The 21,838-nt window shown below is 39.3% G+C and overlaps 1 protein-coding gene across 1 annotated transcript in view; it reads left to right on the top strand.

Annotated features, from left to right (window-relative positions):
• DYNC2H1 (dynein cytoplasmic 2 heavy chain 1) overlaps nt 1–2,487 on the top strand; it is a 143,509-nt gene extending 141,022 nt beyond the window's left edge. The window contains 1 exon segment of the mRNA XM_036382349.2: nt 1,909–2,487. Within this exon segment, the coding sequence (XP_036238242.1) occupies nt 1,909–2,067 (159 nt within the window). The 3' untranslated portion in view covers nt 2,068–2,487.
• The last annotated feature ends 19,351 nt before the right edge of the window (nt 2,488–21,838 follow it).

Here is a 21,838-nt window from a genome sequence, read left to right as displayed (position 1 = left end):
AAAAATTGACTATAATCAAATGCTGTGCTCAGAAACCAAAGCAGAATTGGGTATCATTCATTTCCCTTAATTTAATTATCTCTCCTTAGGAGAAGAGTGCATAAAATTGAACATATTATCTTAGAATTCTTAGGTTTTGAACTTGTTTTCTTTTCTCCATAAATGCGTCTTTTGAAATCTAGTGAGCGAAAGTATATGTATAATGTAATGCTTTGAAGCAATTTTCAACCAAACTTAACTTCAACCTAGAGAATTTCTCTGAGAGAATCCCCTCAAAATCCTGCAGTGCTCTAAACAGAACATTTTTAGCTATTAACACTATGGTTATTCTCATATTCATGCTTACTCTCAAAAGCTTATTCTCTTATTCTCACATTAAACTGTGAAGGTCCTTTCCATTTTTAATCCACTGATAGATCCCATGCTGTGAAGGGTGTCACTAAAAGGGATGGAACTGTGTGTGAGGCAGTCAAACAAAGAGAACTTTTGGACTGTACTTAAGCTAAGGACATAAGGATTTGTGACTCAAAAAGACTTCCACAGAATGGCTTTAACCCTCCAATAATGTGATTCCTTAAAACATCAATGGGATTGAGAAAGGCACAAGAACAGATATTTTGTTCCTAAAAGTGTAAAAACAGGTCTTTGAAAGCAAACTGGCCAGCTTCAGGCTCCCAGCTTTGGCAAAATTTGAATTCTCTGATTAACATTTTACTCTCAGTCTGGACTAAGTACAGTCCTTCTGAGAACAGCTGAGTTCCTGGTTATAAATTATTCTGTACAAATATTACCACACATAAATCTTCTGCAAGGATTGAAACACTGTTGTCCAAAAGACAGGGGAAGTTGATTTTCAAAAGGAACAGCAAAATTCTTCAGTAATGATTTTATACTTCACATGCAAGGCAGAGTACTTGAAGCAGTTATTGTTTGCATGTTTCCTTTTTCCTTTTTTTTAGTTATTTTCTAATATTGGAGCATCACTAACTCACATTTGATGTGATTTGAGTTAAAATGACACTCATTTTTATTTAAAATTCTTTTCTGACAAGTGTGCTTCTTTGTTATTTGGTTCTTGAAAATCTGACATTTTCCTGTTGACAGGATGGGACATTTTGAGTTTGACGGAAAACATGCTTAATATATATCAGTTGAATCAAACCCTGAACTATTTGTAGTAACTAAATACATCATGGGTGGAAATTAAGTGTTGTAGGAAGTCTTGATGGAGTCTTTGAGCTCAGTTCTGTGGTCACACATATGGACAGTGCCATGCAAAGCCCTAGGAGGAAACCATCCAAGGCAGTTTGTGGTAGGCAACAGAGAGGAGCAATTCAATAAAGTAGCCTGGAATGGGTGGGGTAAGGATTTTTGGATTGTAGTTCCTGCAGTATGATGCTTGCAGGTATCTCAGATGGCACCAGGGGCTGTGCCACAGGAGGAGGGCAGGGCTTGCTGCAGGGATGGAGGGGGCAGTAGGGTCTGCCAGGGCACAGGCAGCACAGCACTCCAGCCTGCCAGGAGAAGTGCTCCCCACCCTACAGCACAGGGGCTCCTGAGCAGCCTTCTCCCTGCAGGAAACTGATCTGTATTTCCCTTAGCCTCCTTTGCAGACACTTTTGACGTGTGATTTTTGGGAGGGTTTTAGCTGAAGGAAGATTTTCATATGTAGTTCATAGGATCACCCCTGTTATTTCCTTCCTGGTGTTTGAGTTATGGAGAGAGCAATTTTCTGAAGTCTCTGCTTCATTCAATTCTTCACCTTAGTGCCCTGAATGAAGACTTCCTTGTCCAAGGCTGCAGTGTCCAAACTGTACCTTAACTTTAGATACCATGCCAGTGGAGAATATTGCTTTCTCATGCTTTGTTGTCTTTTTATGTGATAACTAAGAGCTTGTTTGTTGACAGGATGCATATGGTCCATATTCTCCAGAGGAATGCATATCTTTACCAGTCTACTCTAGTGTGGAGAGAGACCGTGTGGTGACAAACATTGATGTACCTTGTGGAGGAAACCAAGACCAGTGGATTCAATGTGGAGCTGCTTTATTTTTGAAAAATCAGTAATCTGAAACTGCATCAACTTGTGAAGTTAAGAGACTTTTAAACATCTAATTTCTTACTTACTTAAAGAGAAATTTAGATTCATTGTTTTTATATTTTTAAAGCAATGGTTTATTAATTCCTGTTTATTTTTTTAAGATGTATTTAAATAATTGTACTTGATAGAAGTTCAATGTATCTTTGTGGGATATTGTAAAAATTGACATGGCACTATTCAGCAAACTGCTAATTCAGATTATTTCTCTAGATTGTAATATGCTGCATTTCTTTCTTAAAGTTGTTGAAATCTCTTCTGATTTGCTCAGAAATATTTAATAAAAATTCAAAGTCAGCATTTTTTCCTTGATCTTTTTTTTTCATTATCCTTTTAAAACTGTTATTCATATGCCTCTGTTATTTAATAAAATAAAAATTAAAAACTTACCTTTTGTAACTGAAATTTAATGCTTTACTTGAAGATAAGAATCAGGATAAATGTTTCAGTCTCTTTTAATGATGTTTTGCTTGTAATTGTATTTCTTTTCATATCTAGTAAATAATAGGATTTTGATGACCTTCATGTGGAGTTACAAAGTTAGATTACCATCATGGTTATTATCCAGAAGTTACTGAAAAAAAAAAAAGAGATTTCCATCCAGTTGTTAAATGAAAGAGGGATCTAATAGGGCTTTTGGTCTGTGACATAAGAAACACCTGGGATCTTGTTCTTAGTGCAGGATACCCAAGTTTGATTTCACTGTTTTGTGATGTGTCGGGTTGGGATGCTGTCATAGCATTGGAATGCAATTAGACAAAATCCTAAAATCCAGCAGGAAGCAGCATTAGTGATGTCTCAACATAACAGTTGAAAGTGTCTAATTTTTAACTGGAATTACACACCTTATGAAGATATTTTTAAAAGTCAAAGGCAAAGCACTTTCTTGGTTTGCTTGGAAAACAAAATAGATGTTTTCAGTCTGATATATCTGATAGATTTTATAATCATTTTGAATTAGTATTGAAATTAAGACTATATTTCACTTTCCTGATATTTTTCATTGATGGTTTGAGGGAGAGAGAAGGAAAGCAGAGAAAAGATTGGTCCCGTTTTCAGATCAACTTCCGGAAGCAAGCATTTTTATCTCCTCTATTGTTCATGCCTTAAACTTGGTCTTTCGTCTCTATTTGGAAAGTTTTCCATTTTAGTTGTTCTTCTAATAGATGTCCTAAAATAATTCGATGCAATTGAACATACATTTTTAAAATTGAATCCTGTCTAAAAGCAGAATAGACTTACTTAATACTTTTCAGATAATTGCCTTATCTTCCTTTATATATTTCATTCTAATTCACCAAAGAGTAAAAGGGTAGAAAATTTGGAAAAAAAAAAAAGTTTCTGAAGAAGAATTGGGGGGAAAATGACAAAGTCTCTATCAGAACGAAAGCACTTGTGTAAATCTATGTACAAGCTCTGTTAAGATTTTAAGGGTGACTTGTCCAGAGAAAATATTCTGCCATACTAGACTTTCTTGAAGATGAAAAGTTTTGCAGAGGGCATACTTTTAATTCCCATAGGCACATGTAAAGAACATGCTGCAACTTTCCCTTTTGGATCCAACTTTTTCATAACCTAGACTGAATTTCAGCTCTCATGTGTCTCAAACTGAGGGATCAGTATACTGGCTCTTGTGAATTCTAGCTTCTTTTTAGTGTCAGGTAGAGAAATACAGATGCTCAGCTGTTTGGACAAAGATGTCTGGAAAATAATACATCTTCTTTTAATCTACCTTGCACAGAAAGTAAAGACCAGAGACATAGTAGGTGGTTTTGATGACCTATCTTACTTGTAATGGGAAATAAAAGTCTGTAATGGGAAATAAAAGTGGTGAGTGATAGAAATCATGAAAGGAATCATTAGAAGAATATTCTAGGAATTTCCTTGTTTTTGTTTTTTTTTTAATTTTTCTTCTCTCCTCATTATAAGCTTCAAAATGCCTTCCATATTGCCAAGAGAAATATGATTATTTAAAGTCTCTCCTTCAAGTCTTTTCTTGCTATATATTTAGTCTTACTGATTCTACTAATATACAGATATTGATCCTATCACAAAGAACAGATATAAAAGAGACTCCTCCCAACCTACCACACTGTATTTCTATTTCAGGGTCAGGAACTGATTCAATTTCTTACTGATGACTTGTCTGTATCCTAATCCCTCAGAACTGGCCTATCTCTGGAGGTTTGTAACCTCTTCTATCAGCCACTACTGCCATGGATTTAGAACTGTGGAATATTTCTCAGCCAACAGCATCAGGAGTTTTGTTGCCAGACACACATTCATGCATTTCTGTCAGAGCCTTCTTTTAGCCAGCTTGATTAAATCTCATTTTGTTTGATTGTCCTCTCAGTTAGAGCCCCTTCTCATTACTGGAACTGTTGGTTTGCTTCTGCTCTTTCTAAGGCATCCCTGACTGATATGAAAAAAACCCAAAGCTTCTTAATGTTTAGCTATAACCGGAGCATTGAGTTATATTTTTATTTGGATAGACATCCTGTGGGAGCCCATTGAGGCTGATCTTTGTTACAGATGTGAAAGGCTCTCTCTTCTGAGGTATCTTTGATGTTTTTATATTTTTTTCAGCACAGGACAGAAAACTGATTTAAATGTCAATCTAATTTTTCAGCTTGAAATCTAGTCGATTTTTATTATGTAATATTATCATCACAAAAATACCCCCAAACCTTGGGAGCTGTACATTACACTCACAGTGTATTAAGCAATGTGTTTGATACTTCTTTTGTTTAAGTGATTTAAGGTTACTAATCTTTCCTTCTCATAACTGGAGTTATAAACCTAATGTTTTAGATGGCTCACAGATGACCTAAAGAGGAAAAAGAAATTACTTATCATGTGTTCCTTGATACGTATTGTCTGTTTGCATTGTGTAATATGCTGTCTTTCTACCCAATGTTGTAATTTAAATGAAAGATACTATAGATAGACTGCCACTCTAGATCATAGAAATTGTATTTTTGGCAGTAAAAACAGATCTGCAGAGTTTTTATTACCACCAAAGTGCAGCTGTATCACATGCATAAGCCATTGAGAAGTATGAATCAGTAAACATAAGAAATAAAAACATCAGAAATGCCTTAATGGTCTGGAAAGGGTTTGAAAGAGTCTTTTCTGCTATTCAGTTTCAAGGGTATAGGAACTTGTAAGACTAAAAAGAGATATATAAAGAGATCTTAGAAAACACACATTACTGCTCTGTAAACACTCTCTTTTGAAGACTTGAGATCAGCAAATCTTCAGGAAGTGCAAATTGTTATCAACAGAAATCAAAGTGACAAAATGCAAAGTGAAAAAACCTTAAAAGATAACAAAACCTTTGAAAATAATGAAGATTATGCACTAATATCTGAATGTCTTTAAAATACAAACAATTTTTTTACAAATACATGTATTTTAACTTTGAAAAGGAGCGGTTTCTTCCTTTTGCACCTTATAGCAATCAAGTTTCTATGAGATATTGGTGCTGTCCTCCATTGGAAGACGTGCTGTTTGGTGCATTTAGCAAATTCACTGCAAGTCTACTGACACAAAGTGTGCTGTGTACCCAAACAAGAATACAGGTTTGTTAAAGAGTCAGACTCACTTTGTGCTATTTGGGGTAAACAGCCTTTCAGAAACAAGACCTATGATGTTGATAGAATACCTCACATGTCTTAGTGCTAAGTTAAGTTGACTTAGAATTTTTTTCCCAGAAAATTTTTGGAATTTCACTAAAGTCCAAATGCTGCAGTGGAAGGCAAGTTATGCAAGTTATGCTGAGTATAAATAGAACTGGTGATGCAAATTGTCTTTCCCCTCTGTTTCTTTATTTCAGCTTTCAGACACCAATACTCAGAAGAGCAGTAATTTGTCCCAAAGCAGCTATATCACTGTTAGAGTTCAAGGGGGAATAATCTGAACTCCATGCTCAAAAGCATCAAATATAAATTATATGAGCTCTTAAACTGATAGACTGTCTTTCAACAACAGAAATGGGTTTGCATAAATTCAACTTAATATTGGTTACCATAAGAAAAATATGCAGTCTTTACCAGGACTAGAAATTTCCATATGAAGATTTACATAGACATTTTTAATTCCCTTTAATTTTTACATTTTTAATCCTTTGCAAATGAAAGGTGTGAATAAGAAACTACATGTGGGAGAGTCTGAAGACCAATAAAGAGTGGGTCACACTTGAGGAAACATGCTCAGCCTCTGTGGGTTCTTATGCTGTGTTCTCTGAAAATGTGCATCTTCATCAGTGCACTGGAGCTCTTCACAGTTCAGAAGCTTCCCTGGAAACCCACGTGCCTGAGAGGCCATCCTCCTTCACCTCAGCTTCTAGTCAGTGAGGCTCACAACTCATCCCCATCTCCCGGAGCTGCGTTTCATTTCAGATACTGAAGCTCCTTACAGCAGAGCTCACCAAATGAGTGTGTTTTAAGAACTGCCAGTCTTTAAAATCTAGATTTCCTCCTAGTTCTCATGACCTAGAAAACAACAGAAGAGGGTTTTTTAACTTTCTGTGTGTTTGGTGCAAAGAGAAAGACTTTTCACTGGCCTGTTTTAGAAAATCAAGGAGCAAAATTGGTGTTCTTTGAAGAGCTTCACAACAATTACTGTTAGTATGGGCTACAGTGTGCCTCACAAATAGGTCTTAGGATATGATCTTTGTGGAAACTGAGGTGGTTATTTCTTTTTATTTTAAAGTTGAATTAATTTGGCTTAATTATAGCACATAAATGATCATGATAGAATAACCAGAGATCTTTGTACAGGCTAGTTCTAGAATGGGTGTGTAGGTATGATAGGCTACTCAATGCAAGAATTTGGGTATTCACCCTGTATGAGAATATGATGCAATTCTACTTTTTCCTCATCAAAGCCATCTGCATTGCAGTGTCTTGTCCAACACATAAATTAACTGAGAGCACATGTCATTTGAGCACAGTGTAAATACCTTGTCTGGTGTTCATTCCTGCTGGGTGATCCTGTAAGGGAAGCTGCCTGAACTGCAGTAAGCAGATGCCCTAGGTGGGTGTCAGATCTGTGTACTCTAACTGGGAGCAGTTTCTACAGAAGTGTCAGAATTCCTACTGCCTTTGCATCTCAGGAGACAGCAAGCTGCCCCAGCTCTCTTTAGAAGAAATCTTAGATAAATTCTTCATCATTTTCCCCCAGTGTTAGATCCACTTAATTTTTCAGAGCAGCAAATATGGACTAATTCTTATTATTCTTATTATCTTTTCTTATCTTATCTATCTTATCATTATCTTATTATTATTCTTATTAACAGATCAGCCTTGGAAAAAGTAATTAGTAATCATGCTTATGAAATGTTTCAGATAGGCAATTTCATTGTCAGAGCTGTCTGACTCATCTCAGCCCCTGGCAAGGTGAGTTCTCCTCATGCAATGCCACATGGCAGTGCTGCCATGTCTCAGAGGATTTTCATACACTTTACCTACTGAGATCGGGAAGAAATGACAATTTCTTGGGATGGTCATGGTCATATCAGCATTTCCCACTAGATGGTACTGTGGACTAGACCCTGGTGAGAGCCTGGCACAGGGGACTGAGTTGGGTTTGGAAGGTAAAGACAATTTATAGTCAATACAACATTGCATCAACAGTCCGTTCCAAAGGATATTTCTTATAGCAGTGCTGAATAAGCAGCTACATCTTAAAAAAAAAAGCTTCTAGTTAGTTGTGATGTAGTTCCTTTTAGAAATAAGTGATTCAGCAAGTGAATTTCTCCTTACTTCAAGATGCCTGGTTTGTGCAAGTGGAAAAGGCACTGACTGACCACTCTAACCCATTTTGCAGCTATTTCTGTACATCTTCAGTGCCTGCATAGGAAGAAGGAAGAATGAGGAGAAGGGTGCCCTTGCAGCATGGAAGACCACCAGCCTCCTGCTCTGCAGAGTGTGGCCAGCAGGCTGAGGGAGGTGATCCTTCCCTGCACAGTATTGGCAACACAGGTCTGCCATTCTGAGCCCAGTGCTGGGCTCCCTCCCCAGTGGAGACACAGACATATTGGAGCAGGTCCAAACAAGACACTGGAAAACTTGAGAGAGCTCACCAAGATGGCCAAGGGGCTGGAGCACATCACTTGTGGGAAAAGGCTTAAGGAGCTGGCCTTCTTCAGCCTGGATAAGAGGCAGCTTTTATGGGGAGGGACTTCTTGGCAGCTTGCCATTGCCTACATGGAGGTTATCAAGTTTCATGGCAGGAGGACAGAGGACAAGATGTCATAACTGCATACAAGGAAAAATATTCTCCCCCTGAGGACAGTCAGGCACAGGTTTCCCAGAGATGTTGTCCAGTCACCACGCTTGGAAGTATTGAAAATTGGACTGGATAACACCCTGAGCAATTTGTTCTGTCCTCAGAGCTGACCTTGCTGTTGGGGATCTCCTGGTGTCTCCTCCAACCTGAAATATACCATGCCTCTGTCTGGTGGATTAGTTACATGTTCATCATTTCAAACACAGTGTATAAATTACAGTAAGAAAATAATGTCCTTCTGCTCTTTCTACCTTCTGCTTCATATAGAAATGACCTGCAAAGTCCTTCAGTTTTACAGCTGCCTCATAAGCAATCAGTAAGTTCAGGGGTTAGTCAATGGAAAATGAAGCAGTTCACAGAATAAATGGATGAATGAAATGTTAAACCATAATAGAGCAAGCCAAAAACAATTTAGAGGAACCTCAAGGCATAAAACCAAAAATAAATGTTCTGAACACTTCAGAAGCAAGATGCCTGCCAAGGGGAGTATTGGGTTATTAGATTAGGTGCAAAAAGAGTATTCAGGGAAGACCACAACAGAAACCTAAATTCTTTGCATCAAAATTCATTTCAGAGAACCTGAGTGTGGTTCTCATATGATGTCATAGTGACATCTCAGTCTGTGTTTTTTAAATAAGGGATGAGCCTTAGGGATCATCTTAAACTGACCTGTCATATAAAAAGTTTCAGAAGAAACTAGAAAAGAGTTGTAAGAAATAAGTTATTAGGTCCTTATCCAAGAGTCCTTAAAAAACTCAAGGAACTCCAGGCCAATGTTGCCTCACTGGCCAATATAGGTGTCTAACCTATCTTTTAAGTGGGTTGTGGTTCTAGGGGAAGGAGTAGTTCTCTTTTTTTAACGGTCTTCCATAAAGAATTTCTTCTGTGTAAAGCCTACTGAAACTGTAAACCAAAACCTGTGATACTCAACTATCTTAAAAATAAGGAAGGTCAATATCTTCAATCCATCTTCAATATGGATTTTTTTGCAAGTCATGTTTTAAAGAAATTATTTTTTAGCCTTTAAAAAAGCTTGAATTTATTGATGGAGTCAGAAAAATAATTTGATACAGTATACAGGGATTTGCACAATGTGGGAAAAGTTGGAGGAAAGGAACTAAGTTGTACAACAAGAAAAAATGAGGGAGAGAGACTAATGGAGGGAGAGGATGAGTAGTGTTGTGCCACTTCACAACAGCTGAGGGTCTCAATTTCCTACTTGACCTCTATCAAGGCAGGAATCCCAGGCAAGAATATTTGCTGCATTTGCTTCATTGCTCTTCAGACTTCTTTAAGGAGAAGATTTTTACTGCATTATTTTTACTGCTTTTACTAATTCAGAGATGCTGTAACCAAGGGTAGCTTATCTCTTAACCTGTGTGACCTTTATGCCTCTCTCTTGGATGCTGTATGATTGATCATCCTGAAAGGAAGCAAAGATGTAATCAGCCAATTTTTACTTTTCCTTCCTTCCTTCCTTCCTTCCTTCCTTCCTTCCTTCCTTCCTTCCTTCCTTCCTTCCTTCCTTCCTTCCTTCCTTCCTTCCTTCCTTCCTTCCTTCCTTCCTTCCTTCCTTCCTTCCTTCCTTCCTTCCTTCCTTCCTTCCTTCCTTCCTTCCTTCCTTCCTTCCTTCCTTCCTTCCTTCCTTCCTTCCTTCCTTCCTTCCTTCCTTCCTTCCTTCCTTCCTTCCTTCCTTCCTTCCTTCCTTCCTTCCTTCCTTCCTTCCTTCCTTCCTTCCTTCCTTCCTTCCTTCCTTCCTTCCTTCCTTCCTTCCTTCCTTCCTTCCTTCCTTCCTTCCTTCCTTCCTTCCTTCCTTCCTTCCTTCCTTCCTTCCTTCCTTCCTTCCTTCCTTCCTTCCTTCCTTCCTTCCTTCCTTCCTTCCTTCCTTCCTTCCTTCCTTCCTTCCTTCCTTCCTTCCTTCCTTCCTTCCTTCCTTCCTTCCTTCCTTCCTCTACATCATCTGATATGTGATTGGCCATTAAGGCAGATAAAAAGAGGAAAAACTTCACTGAAATAGGTGTTAGGAGACAATGAAGAGTTTTTATCACATCTTGCCAGTTATGATCCAGTTGATATCAAAGAATAGACTGTATCACGCCTGCTCCTAGGGATTGCCTGGAGCAGGAACAGCAGAATCACAGGAATTAATACAAATGAAAGTATCCTGACTGCACTTCGTGGTCAGCTCCTGAAGTAATAGGAAGCAGACCCAAGGGTTTCAAGCTGATCACTCCTTAGGACAAAGCTGCTTCTAGGAGTGAGCTGATGAGATGTGAAATTTGTGTTGCCACAAGCAAGTCAAAATTACCCTGTCCTGTGTCTGTGATGCCAATTTAACTAGTCCCTGAATATCTGATTTTTAAACAACTTAAGCTAGATGTTTGAAATATTTTTCATTCTACTCTTATTGAATTAATTGTATTTCACTGGATGGAAATGAAAAAGTCCAGACTGGTGAAATTGGAAACCAGCCTAAACTGAGGTAGCAGAAAGCTGATGCAGATTTCAAAAAAGCAAGTGAAACATGGCAATTTCCCAAGCAATAGAAAGTTGAACAGAACAAAATTAAATAAAGTGAAAGCTAAAAATTAAGGGGCAAAACCCCTAAAAATTATTTAAGAATCCAAAATAATGGATCACACATGCTTGTTGAGGAATTGTGGTGATGCCTTAAGTTTTAGCTTTCATATTTTCAAACTCTGCACTGCCTTAGTGTGTGACTCTGAACTTCATATAGAGTGCTAGCGACTTCTCTTCACAGTTTAGTCAGACAAAACAATCCTTTTGCAGCCCAAGAACCAAGGACACCAGTTGCACCTTCAGGCCCCAAAAGTGTAAACAACAGCGAATTGAGGTGAGCAGTCTGGGAGGATGTGATTTCTTAACCTGAAGCTGAAATTGGACAATTAACCCAAATATGGAAATGGACCAAAACTTATAAAAGTGTGAAAACTCGTGACTGGTCATCCATCTTGCATCCCTGAGTCCATCTTGGGCAGAGCTATGGCTGGGCTCTTATACTGCCCAAGGTGTATCTTTTGAAGGCCTTTTAATAAATACCTGCTTTATTCCTTTAACTCTGTCTAGCCTCTGCTCCAGGTCAGCCTCTTTAAGGATCAGTGGAATGCTTCCCTACAGGAATGTGAAGCAACTGCAGTCAGAAGAGCCAGACTGGCATCATGCCAGTTACCCTGAAGAGTACTCCACACTGAAAATCTATGAACTTGATGAAGAATTGTATGCCTTGTAATCCAGAAAATACTTGTGCAGTGGAAAAATGCAAAGATGAGTCAAATTTAGCATCCAACTGGGTGCTGCCATCATGAATGGAAGGTGAAAATTGCTGGTTTAGATCAGGACTACATGTCAACTGATCCAGTATGCTGCCACTACAAATAGTTGGGGAAAAAGAAAAAAAAATGGTAATGCACCCAGCAATACGCAAAAGCAGTAAAGTAAAGCTGTGTATATTTCCTTCTCTTTCCTACAAACTAAAGGTTTTCTTCATTTTCCAAAGCACAGATTTCATTCCCTTTCCAGGAAAACATGCGTTACTCAGAATATCCCTGAATATTCCTGTGATGCATATATATGTATGTGTAGACCTTCTTCAAGTTGTCTGAAATTTTGAGCCCGAGACTTACTTTTTCTTTTGAGATTCTTTACTTTATACATGTTTATTATATCTGCTTTTAATAACATCCTCCAGGACAAAACAATCACAGCCTTTCAGAGACTGCTGATAGGAAAAAAAAAGTTGTTTTCCATCTAGCCATATTCAACTGCTTTTGCTAAGTTTTTCTGAATTCTGAACTATCTTTTTCCTTCTTTTTTAATGATCAGGTGGTCACAAAGTTTCAGGTAACACCATATAAAATTTTTGATTTTATTTGATATCCATATACTATAGTAAATTGCTCCCCACAGGTTTCATATCCTGTTGAACAGCACTCTCCCAGTGCTTCTTCATGAACTGGACAAATATTATAATGTGAAGGGTTGCCCATCTCCTTTCATTAAAATACGGAGTTGAGCCAAGATCCATTAAGCAAATACTTACTTATTCTTGCCATTTTAATTTAAAGGAACATTAAATTTGAATAAATCTTTACAAATTTGTATTTCTCTTTTCCTTTTAAAGTTGTTGATAAATAGATCATGTTTCTTTCCCACCTACAGATGGAACTACTTCAGACGTAGGTGTTTCGCAGAGAAATTTTAATTTTTCTGAAAAAGTACTCAAAAAAAAATTAATTCTTGATTATTTTGCAACAGTACCAGTTTCTGATGTAGCAGGCTTCCTATGCTCTGTTTTCTTGGGTTGTTTTACCTCTGTCCTACTTTCCAGAAGGTCCCTCGAACTGCAAAAGTCTACTTGTTTCCCAGGTGGAAGGTCTCTCTGTTCCCAAAAGGTTTCATCTGCCCAGAGCAGGCACACATCCCTTCCCACTGCTACCAGGCTCCAAACTTTTAACAGAACAGAAATGGAGTAAGAGATAATAAGAACAGGCAGGAACTATTCTTTCAAAATTGCAAAACCACTTTTATCTTAGCCTATTATTAATTGGTTTTACGTTATGGAGGACATTTGCAAAGTATAGGAAGAGCCTTGTGGGGATTTTCTTGGAAAGCCAAGAAGGGAGTGATGCATCTGTTGAAGGATCATCTTTGCTCTCAGCTCAAAGCATCTGCTACTGAATGTTACTGGAGACAGGGGAGGGTGAGGAGTTGGACCCACTCTGTGGGTTATTTAATCCAAGCAAGGTTTTATAGTAGATCTCGTATGATCAGCTCAATTGCTTGGAGCATGGTGCTGATAATGCCAAAGTCATGGGTTTGACCCCCACATTCAGTCTAGAGTCAGACATGAGTGTTCTGTGGTATGAAAAGTTATTTTTTGACTGTATTCCATCATGACCACCTTGAAGACCTATCTGGGGCAGTGTGATTAACGCAAATCATCAAAATGAATAGTGCTGTGGAAAACTTGGAAAATTTACATGCACACTCTGAGCAGCCACAAGTCAACACATCTCTGTTTTCTTCAGGGAAATTGTGCTGGTTCACATCAGCTGATGAAATGTCTCACTGAGCTAATTTGACCTTAAACAATTCTGTGCAGTGGGGGCCATGGCTGTGGTGAACAGCAGAACTTATTGGTTGGGGTTTTTTTGTGGGCCTGTTAAGAAATTTGTGCTGATTTCTTTTTCCTTTGGAAAATTATGATTCACTAGAACATGACTTCTGAGAAGGAAAGTACGTTGAAATCAGCCCTAAATAAGAAATGTAAAAAGGATTTTAAAACTTTAGACTGTCCCTCTAGGGTTGCTGCAATACAGAAGTTTTTATCCCTCAATTCATAGGAATTTTCTGTTTTGAAACCTGAACATATTCCTCCATATCTAAAAGAATACGAGTATAAATGAAATACCAAAACCACCAAAGGATACCAAAACAAATAAATTATACATCTGAGATTAATTATCCAATCACAAAATAAAATGTCTTCAAACAGTTGATACTAAAATTATATGTCAAGACAATTAATTTGCTTTGTAAGAAATGATTTGATTTAATCAAAGATACATGAGTGCATTTCTTGTCAACTACAAGGACCCATTCCTGCCATTATAAAATTTAGTTTTCAGAGTCTGGCCACTTTCAAGGTACATACTGTAGCCTTTACTCCAAAATATGTGATTACAATTTTAGATTCCTTCTGTATATATTGTCTGCCAGCTTATGACTCCAAAACATGTGGCACTGGAAATTCTTCTCCCAGACTGTAATAGCATGAGCAGTTCAGACCTATGATAGGGGATAAGTTGCAGTCACTGTCTTAGAGCATGTGCCCTGGATTTTCATGCTATTTGGTTCCTATGGATTGCTGCAATATTTGGGGTTTGTTCTGATGATGGAGCAGAAGTATAAAAGATATGTATTTTCAGACAAGCAAGAAGACTACCAAGAAATTCCAAATTCGATTACTAAAATAGCTATTGCCCACAGTACAAAGTACAGAAAACAATCTGAAACCACAGACACCAATATTTCCCTTCAGAATTCAGAATACAGAATGTGATATTTTGATAATTATGAACAGGACTTTGGAAGTGCCTCAGGCTCATTAATCCTCTGGAGTTATGAACCTTATGAAAAATCCTGTCTTGTGGTTTTAAGGATTTCATGAGGATTTGGTAGTCAGCAAACCTCAGGTCTCTCAGGTTTTTGCTGAAGTGTTGACACAGGCTTTTACTGGGGAATAATACCAGGGTATTTTTCTCTACACAAAATTTCTCTCATTAGCATTTCAGCGTTTCCAACCGAGTTATCTGGTCCAAAGTGGGACCAGATATGGCTTTCTCTTGGCCTGGCAAGTCATCCTCATCTGTCAAGGTGTGACCTAAAATCCTGGTGTAGATGTAGGTCCCAAGAGCCATGCCCCAGCTCCCCACACCATGCAGGAGGGGTGGCAGGGCATCTGGCTTTGGCACCAGCTGTCATGGTACACTGGGCTTCACTCACCGTTATTTTGCAGCCCCATTTTTTTTTTTTAATGAAAGTATAGCAGTCCTTTCTTCCTATGTTGAAATTAGTTTGTAAAATAGGTGGAAGGAACCATCTCAAGGCAGATGGGCTGTACCATCAGATGGCCCAAGAAACTAGAACTCGTGAAAGCCTAACCTCAGTGCTGGGAAGGCCATGGAACAGATCACCTTGAGTGCCACCACTCAGCTCATGCAGGACAACCTGGGGATCAGGCCCAGCCAGCATAGGTTTGTGAAAGGCAGGTCCTGCCTGACCAACCTGATCTCTTTATGTGACCAGGTGACCCTCAATGGATGACAGAAAGGCCGTGGATTTCATCTAGGCAGATTTTAGTAAAGCCTTTGGCACCATTTCCCACAGCATTCTCCTGGAGAAGCTGGGTGCTCGTGGCTTGGACAGGGGCACTCCTTGCTGGGTGACAAACAGGAGGGTTTGAAGTGCTCTCGATCACTTTGAAAGACAACTTAAAAGTCACTGAAGATGGGTGTATGGAAATGTTGCATTGTGTTCAAAAGAAGGGAACAAGTAGAGCCTTTGTAACTCAAAATATGCAGGATTTTTCCTCCTTTTCCTTTTTTCACTGGCTTTTCTGTACTATTCAATGGTTCACAGACCTTTCAGTAGAGATGGGTTGACTTGTTAAGAGCAAACAGGTCATGCATACCAAGCTTTGGCAGTAGGAGACAGACCTCGTAATGTTATCCAAACACAGATGAAATGAACTGGCTTTGGAATTTTTTTCCTTTAATTCCTCGTGTGTAACTCAAATCTTGTGAGGTCCCCAAAGCAATAAAAGAAACACTTCAGCCACACTTCATTGGTTTCTTCTGGTTCTGTTGGGCACAGAGGGGCATTCTGCCAGAAATAGTTGTAAATGGCACCATTCCTATAAAGGACAGTGAAAATTGTGTTTTCAAAACTCATCAGTTGTGACCAATTCTTCCTAAAGACCTCTTGGGCTTCTCTGCTGGAAGACCAGCTGACAGGATATACAGAGGCAATAAAAACATTAAAACATTGTCAATACATCAGGCTACAGAGCCATGCAAGCAGCAAAGCTCTGATAGCACATCCAGACTGTGAATTTTGACTGGAGTCCTGCATGGCTTAGAAACAGTAAAGGGTGCAGGAAAGGGTGGAGCCAGTAAGTTCTACCATTGCCAATAATAATGAAAATGAGTTAGAAGAGGCTGAGAGATTTCTCTGAAACTTGTGCACTAAGGAATGCAAAACATGGCAGGAAAACCCAGTGCCTGCTATTCCTCCCTTTTCTCTTCTTTTCAGGAGTTTCATACAATGGAGATAACTAACCTTAATAAAGTTTTCTATTGTGAACTTTTATGTTCACAATAGAAAATAGATTTTGTATTCTGTCTAAGAACTAAAGTAATAAATTAGAGGATAATTAAGAGATATATTCCTACATATATAGCTGACCCTGACAGAAAAGTTTTGAGATAGAGCAGTGAGGCACTGTATTAAAATTATTGAATAATTGTAATACACAATAATTATTAAATAGTGCATAGTCTGGGTTAATTCCCATAGTGATTTTCTTGGAAAAAATGGATAGTAGCAAGGGACAGTACAAAAGAATACAGCAGATGAAGCCATATAATTCTTCATCAGAAGATGAAGAATTTGATGATGCTTTACTGACATCGTAGTGACAAGGTGAGATCAAGTATGAAGAGGTACAAATTCATGGGTCAGAGGCAGGGTATGGCCTCACCTGCATTGTTGAAAACTGGATTAACTCCTATAGTCAACATAGATGTGCTGCAAAAATGACATCTAACATTGGCTATGAGAAGTTTCATCCCAATGTATTGAGGTGCAGGAAAACAGACAGGATGATTTGCAGCAGACAGTCTGACATATTGACTGAATGGAAACTTGATTAAAAGCAAGGGCTGTAAGAACATGTTCATTATTTAGGATAAGAAAATTACAAGCCAAAACATGAAATCAAAAAACACATCAAAGCACCTGGGGTCTTTGCACCTTGTTTACTCTATATGCACCTTGTTGACTATTTTTGTATTATCATAGAGTTATAGAGTCTTAGAATACCCTGAGCTGGAAAGAACTCACAAGGGTTATCAAAGTCCAACTCCTGGCCCTGCTCAAAACAACCACAAGAATAACACCATGTGCCTAAGAACATTGTCCCACTGCTTCCTGGCCTCAGGCAGGCTTGGTGCCATGACCACTTCCTTGGGGAGCCTGTTCCTCTGCCCAGTCTCCCCTCTGGGTGGAGAACCTTTTCCTGCTATGTAACCCAAACCTCCCGTGACACAGCTTCAGGCCATTCCCTCAGGTACTGCCACTGCTCACCACAGAGATGAGATCAGTGCCTGCCCCTCCTCTTCCCCTCATGAAGAAGCTGTAGACTGCAATGAGGTTTCCCCTCAGTCTCCTCCAGGCTGAGCAGATCAAGTAACTTCAGCTGCTCCTTGTATGGCTTCCCCTCCAGACCCTTCACCATCTTCATAGCCCTTCTTTAGATGTTTTCTAATAGCTTTCTATCCTCCTTACATTGTGTGTCTGTTCCTGTTCCTACAGCCTCACTTTGCTTTTAGTCCACAAGCGAAACAGGATGGAAATTGCATTACCATGATGATGATGATTGTGGTTCCCCATCTTGGTGGCTGTCTAGGCACTGCTTCAGGAAGCAGCATTATTACAAAAAAAGCAGGATGAACTATTTCTCCTCTCTTACAGGTTTGAAATACATAATTTTCTGTATGTTTGTTTGCCTTGCTCAGTATGCATGTTGCAATACAAATTTAGGTCTTCCTAGTAATTTTTAAGGCTTTATTGGTGTCTGAATGATTCAGTTAGATCCATGTCATCTTTAAAAAGCATAAGTTAACTTCTTTTTTTTTGCAGAAATTGAGGAATTGATACCTGGGAAAAAATATTCATGAGCACAACTCCAGATGGATTTGCTTGGTAGAGAAATACTCTTATCTTGTTAAGGAAAATGCATTAATGCAAATGTGAATACGAGAAGTTATAAACATTAAAGGTAATCCCATCTCAAAGCTACTTACAGAGACAGAAATTATTACCCAGTCTTTATAATGCTGTAAATAGTGTCTGATTTGAACTTCATTTTAAACTCCATAGTGAAAGAGAAATCAAAATTTTCTGTTAAATACAAAAGCTTAAATGAGAATTCAGCACACAGGAGACAGCAGACTGACAATATACAATCTCACTGAAGCTTGAGTGTGCATAGACTAGCACAGTTAATCAAAAACCCCACTCATCTGCCAACTCTTTATGCATTCATCAAAGCTCTGCAGAGAGTTATCAGCAGAGAAGATTCATACATCAAGGCTTCAGCTCTGGCTTCCTTGACATCCCAAGCAGATTAGTCTGTGACAGATTTCTGTGGCCCAGCAAGCATCCCAAAGTGGAGCTACCATGGAGATGACAAGCGAATCCTTGGCATCTGAAGTCACGTCCACTTGTTCCATCAAAGCCAACAAGGTTTCACTAAGGTTATTGAAGTCAGGCAGGTTTAGGAGCTGTGTTTTTATTCAGACAACATGACAGGACAAGTCCTCAGCAGCTCGATGCAGGAGATAACCTTTCAGAGACCACATGAATAAATAAATAAATTCTGTTCAGACTCCTTTCAAACCAGCCATGTGTCTCCCATGCAAACAGACCAAAGGAGGGCTGGATCACAATAACTGCTCAAAAATGCTCTTTCTGTCCTCACGAGGTATCCCAGAGGAAATCACAATGTACTCCTCAGTGCCTCAAGGAAGCAACAGTAGAGTGATTACCTCCCCATGTGTTTGTGTGCCTCCTGTAGCTGATGCTGGGCATGTACTGGCTGCATGCAGATGTTTTGATCTGGGTTTGAAGCCAAGCATTAAGGGGCATTGCTGCCTGGGAAAAAATCCCATGGTATGCCTACATAGGAGGTAGGGCAGTCTTTTATAGCATAGAACTAGGGCTGAGGCAGAAGAAAAGACTACCCCTATATAGGGATCTTGGGACTAGGCTCTGGGCAGGAGCAAGTGTGCCTGCCTTCCTCTGTAAGAGAAAACTCCCAGCCCATTCATTTTGCTTCTCTGTGTGACACTGTTAATGTCTCTCTTTGCAAAGATACCATTGCACCCCATTTTTCTGTGGCATGGGTGCAAAGCCAGCACCTCGGTTTGTTCAGCCTGGAGAAGAGAAGGCCCTGGATAGACCTTATTGTGGCCATTCAATATAAGAAATATGGAAGGAGGTCTTTTACCAGGGCCTAACAGGAAAAGGGGCCACAGCTTTAACACCTACCTGCAAGAAGGTAGATTTAGATTGGAAATGTGAAAATTTTTGTGGTGAGGCACTGAAACAGGTTGCCCAGAGAGGTGCAACATCACTGAGATTGCCCAAGGCCAGATTGAATGGGCTCCAGAGCAACCTAATCTAGTGGAAATTGTTCCTGTCCATGCCAGGGGATTGGATTAGATGAATGGTCCTTTCTGCCCCAAACCATTCTATGATTTTATGATCATTCCACTGAGAATTTGCAAATGGATCCAAGGCAGTAAATTTACTAAAAAACCTCATAGGTCCTGGTAATGGCAAGTTAATAGCTAAAACAAAAGCCATGCACAAAAGCAAGGCAAAAGAAGGAATTTGTTCCCCAGTTCCCATGAGCAGGCAGGTGTTCAGCCATCCCTAGGAAACCAGGGTTCCAGTACACATAGCAGTGACTTGGGAAGAGAAACTCCATCACTCTAGATGTGCCTCCCTTTGCTTCTCCTCCCCCCAGATTTCCATGCTGAGCATCATGCCATATGGTCTGCAATGTCCCTTGGGTCAGTTGGGGTCAGCTGTCCCAGCTCTGTCCCCTCCCAAATCCAAACCCCTAGCCTCCTCACGTGCAGAAAAGGCCTTGGCTCTGTGTAAGCCCTGTTTGGTCTCGGGATCTCTTGCTGGTCAGAGTGACCCCGAGATGTGTTAGAAAGTCTCTTTTCCCAGCCCGGCATTTGAAGGTGTTTGAGTCAGGGCTCTTCATTTCTCGGTCTCAAGGTTGTTTATTGTATCTTATCTATAAAATTCTTTCTCCTGTCCTGCCAAGGTCCACTCAGCAAGACAGTCAGAGGCATTCTACCTGCCCCCAGGGCGGTGTTATTTTTTATAATAAGAACTAGGTGTACAATGTTTACAATTACTTTCAATACCTATCACCTATGTTAGACAGTGAGCTTCTACTCTAAACCAATCTAAAAGTGCCAACATCACAGCAGAAGATGGAGGCCAAGAAGAAGGAGAAAGGCTGGACACACCCAGATTCCTCCATCTTGCCCCCTGAACTCCCATTTTAAAACCCCAAAAATCTATCTTTTCACCCTGTGATAAATTCACCATCATTCTACTTAAAACTTTGTGTCTTGTAATTCTTCATAAACAGTTGGTAATTGTTTTTTCCAAGGGCTGACTCAAAGGCACAAGGGTCTTGGACTCTGTGCCAAGGTCTCTGAGCCCCCTGGGCAGGGGCTCAAGTCCTCAAGAGCAGCCAGAGTAATTTCCTGGGTTTCGACAGTTTGGCCACTATGAAAACATCCCTCAGTTATCAATACTGTTTCCAGCACAAATCCAAAGCATAGCCCAGTACCAGCTACTATATATAAAATAACCTCTACCCCAGCCCAAACCAGCACACTCCCTGTTGCCCATCCAATTATCTCCTGCATCCCACAGAGAAAGACTGAGAAAGTGTCTGCTTGGGGCTTAGCTGCCTGACCAGGTTGAGCCCCAGTGGTCCATAGTAGTGTTGGAAGGATGAGGCAGCAGCCAGACTCATTTTGGTATTGCCTTGTAAGGCTTGTTAAGGGTAAGCTGCCAGCCAGGTATTAGAACAGGATGATAGACCAAGGTATTACAAGAAAATCTATAGAACAATAACTTTCCTGTGCAGGTGACTGATCAAGCATCTCCACATACAGAAAGGGGGAGAATTCTATGCTCTGTTACTTCCTCCAACACACCAAGAAGTCTGAATTACATGAATTGCATCAGTCATGCCACTAACTTGCTCAACAGAAAGTAAATTCTCTGGAACTGATCTACAACTTGGACTAGAGTCACACAACTCAAAGGAATGCTTTAGTTACAGGGAGTTCTCCAGTTTCCTTTTGTAAAAGTGAAATCATCAATACATAAACAATTAACTTAGTAATGCTTTTGTACACAAGCTTGGATTTGCTGTAAATGCTGGAATTTTAAAGAGACACTGCTGCTTTAGATAGCAGCAGGTAAACTGATGCCTTTAGGTTGCCATGGAATGCTCTTTTACAGACAGCTTTAGGAAATGTCAATTACAAAAAGACATAGCCTGTAAAAATTCTTGAAAGCGTGGGCATAAATCTTCAGGGCACTTAGCAGAATTTTCTTCCATATTGATAGTCTGCAATGGACTGAATAGATTAAGGTGTTTTTCCTCAGAGGTAGCTGTACTTCAAAGGTCTCAGACTGGTGAAGCCCATTCAAAATGGAATTTAAATGCATTACATGTAAGTAATGTAGAGAAAATGGTTTTCAGATATTGATGAAGATAATACATTAAAAAAAGATTCCTTCTGGAACCATGTCTATTTGCAAAGAAAATTCTAATGGCTGCACATTTAAACAGGGTCACTAATTCAGTTAAAAATGGAAATGTAACAGGGTCTAGGATTATTTCAATCCCCTTTAGGAATGCAAAGTGCTTTAAGAACATATTTTGCTTCCCCAGCTCAGAGCCACCTCATCTTAAGAAGAGTGGCAACTGTTTAAACTAGCAATATATTATGGAAGTCAAGAATTTAAGTCAACTGGGCCAATAATCCATTTACCAGAAACTGGCATTTAATGGTTATGTAAAAGTGTAAACACTGTAAACTCATG

Source organism: Molothrus ater, chromosome 2 (assembly GCF_012460135.2).
Source record: "Molothrus ater isolate BHLD 08-10-18 breed brown headed cowbird chromosome 2, BPBGC_Mater_1.1, whole genome shotgun sequence".
Lineage (NCBI taxonomy): Eukaryota > Metazoa > Chordata > Aves > Passeriformes > Icteridae > Molothrus > Molothrus ater.
The sequence above is the reverse complement of the archived record's forward strand: the minus strand, read 5'-3'. Positions and strand labels throughout refer to the sequence as shown.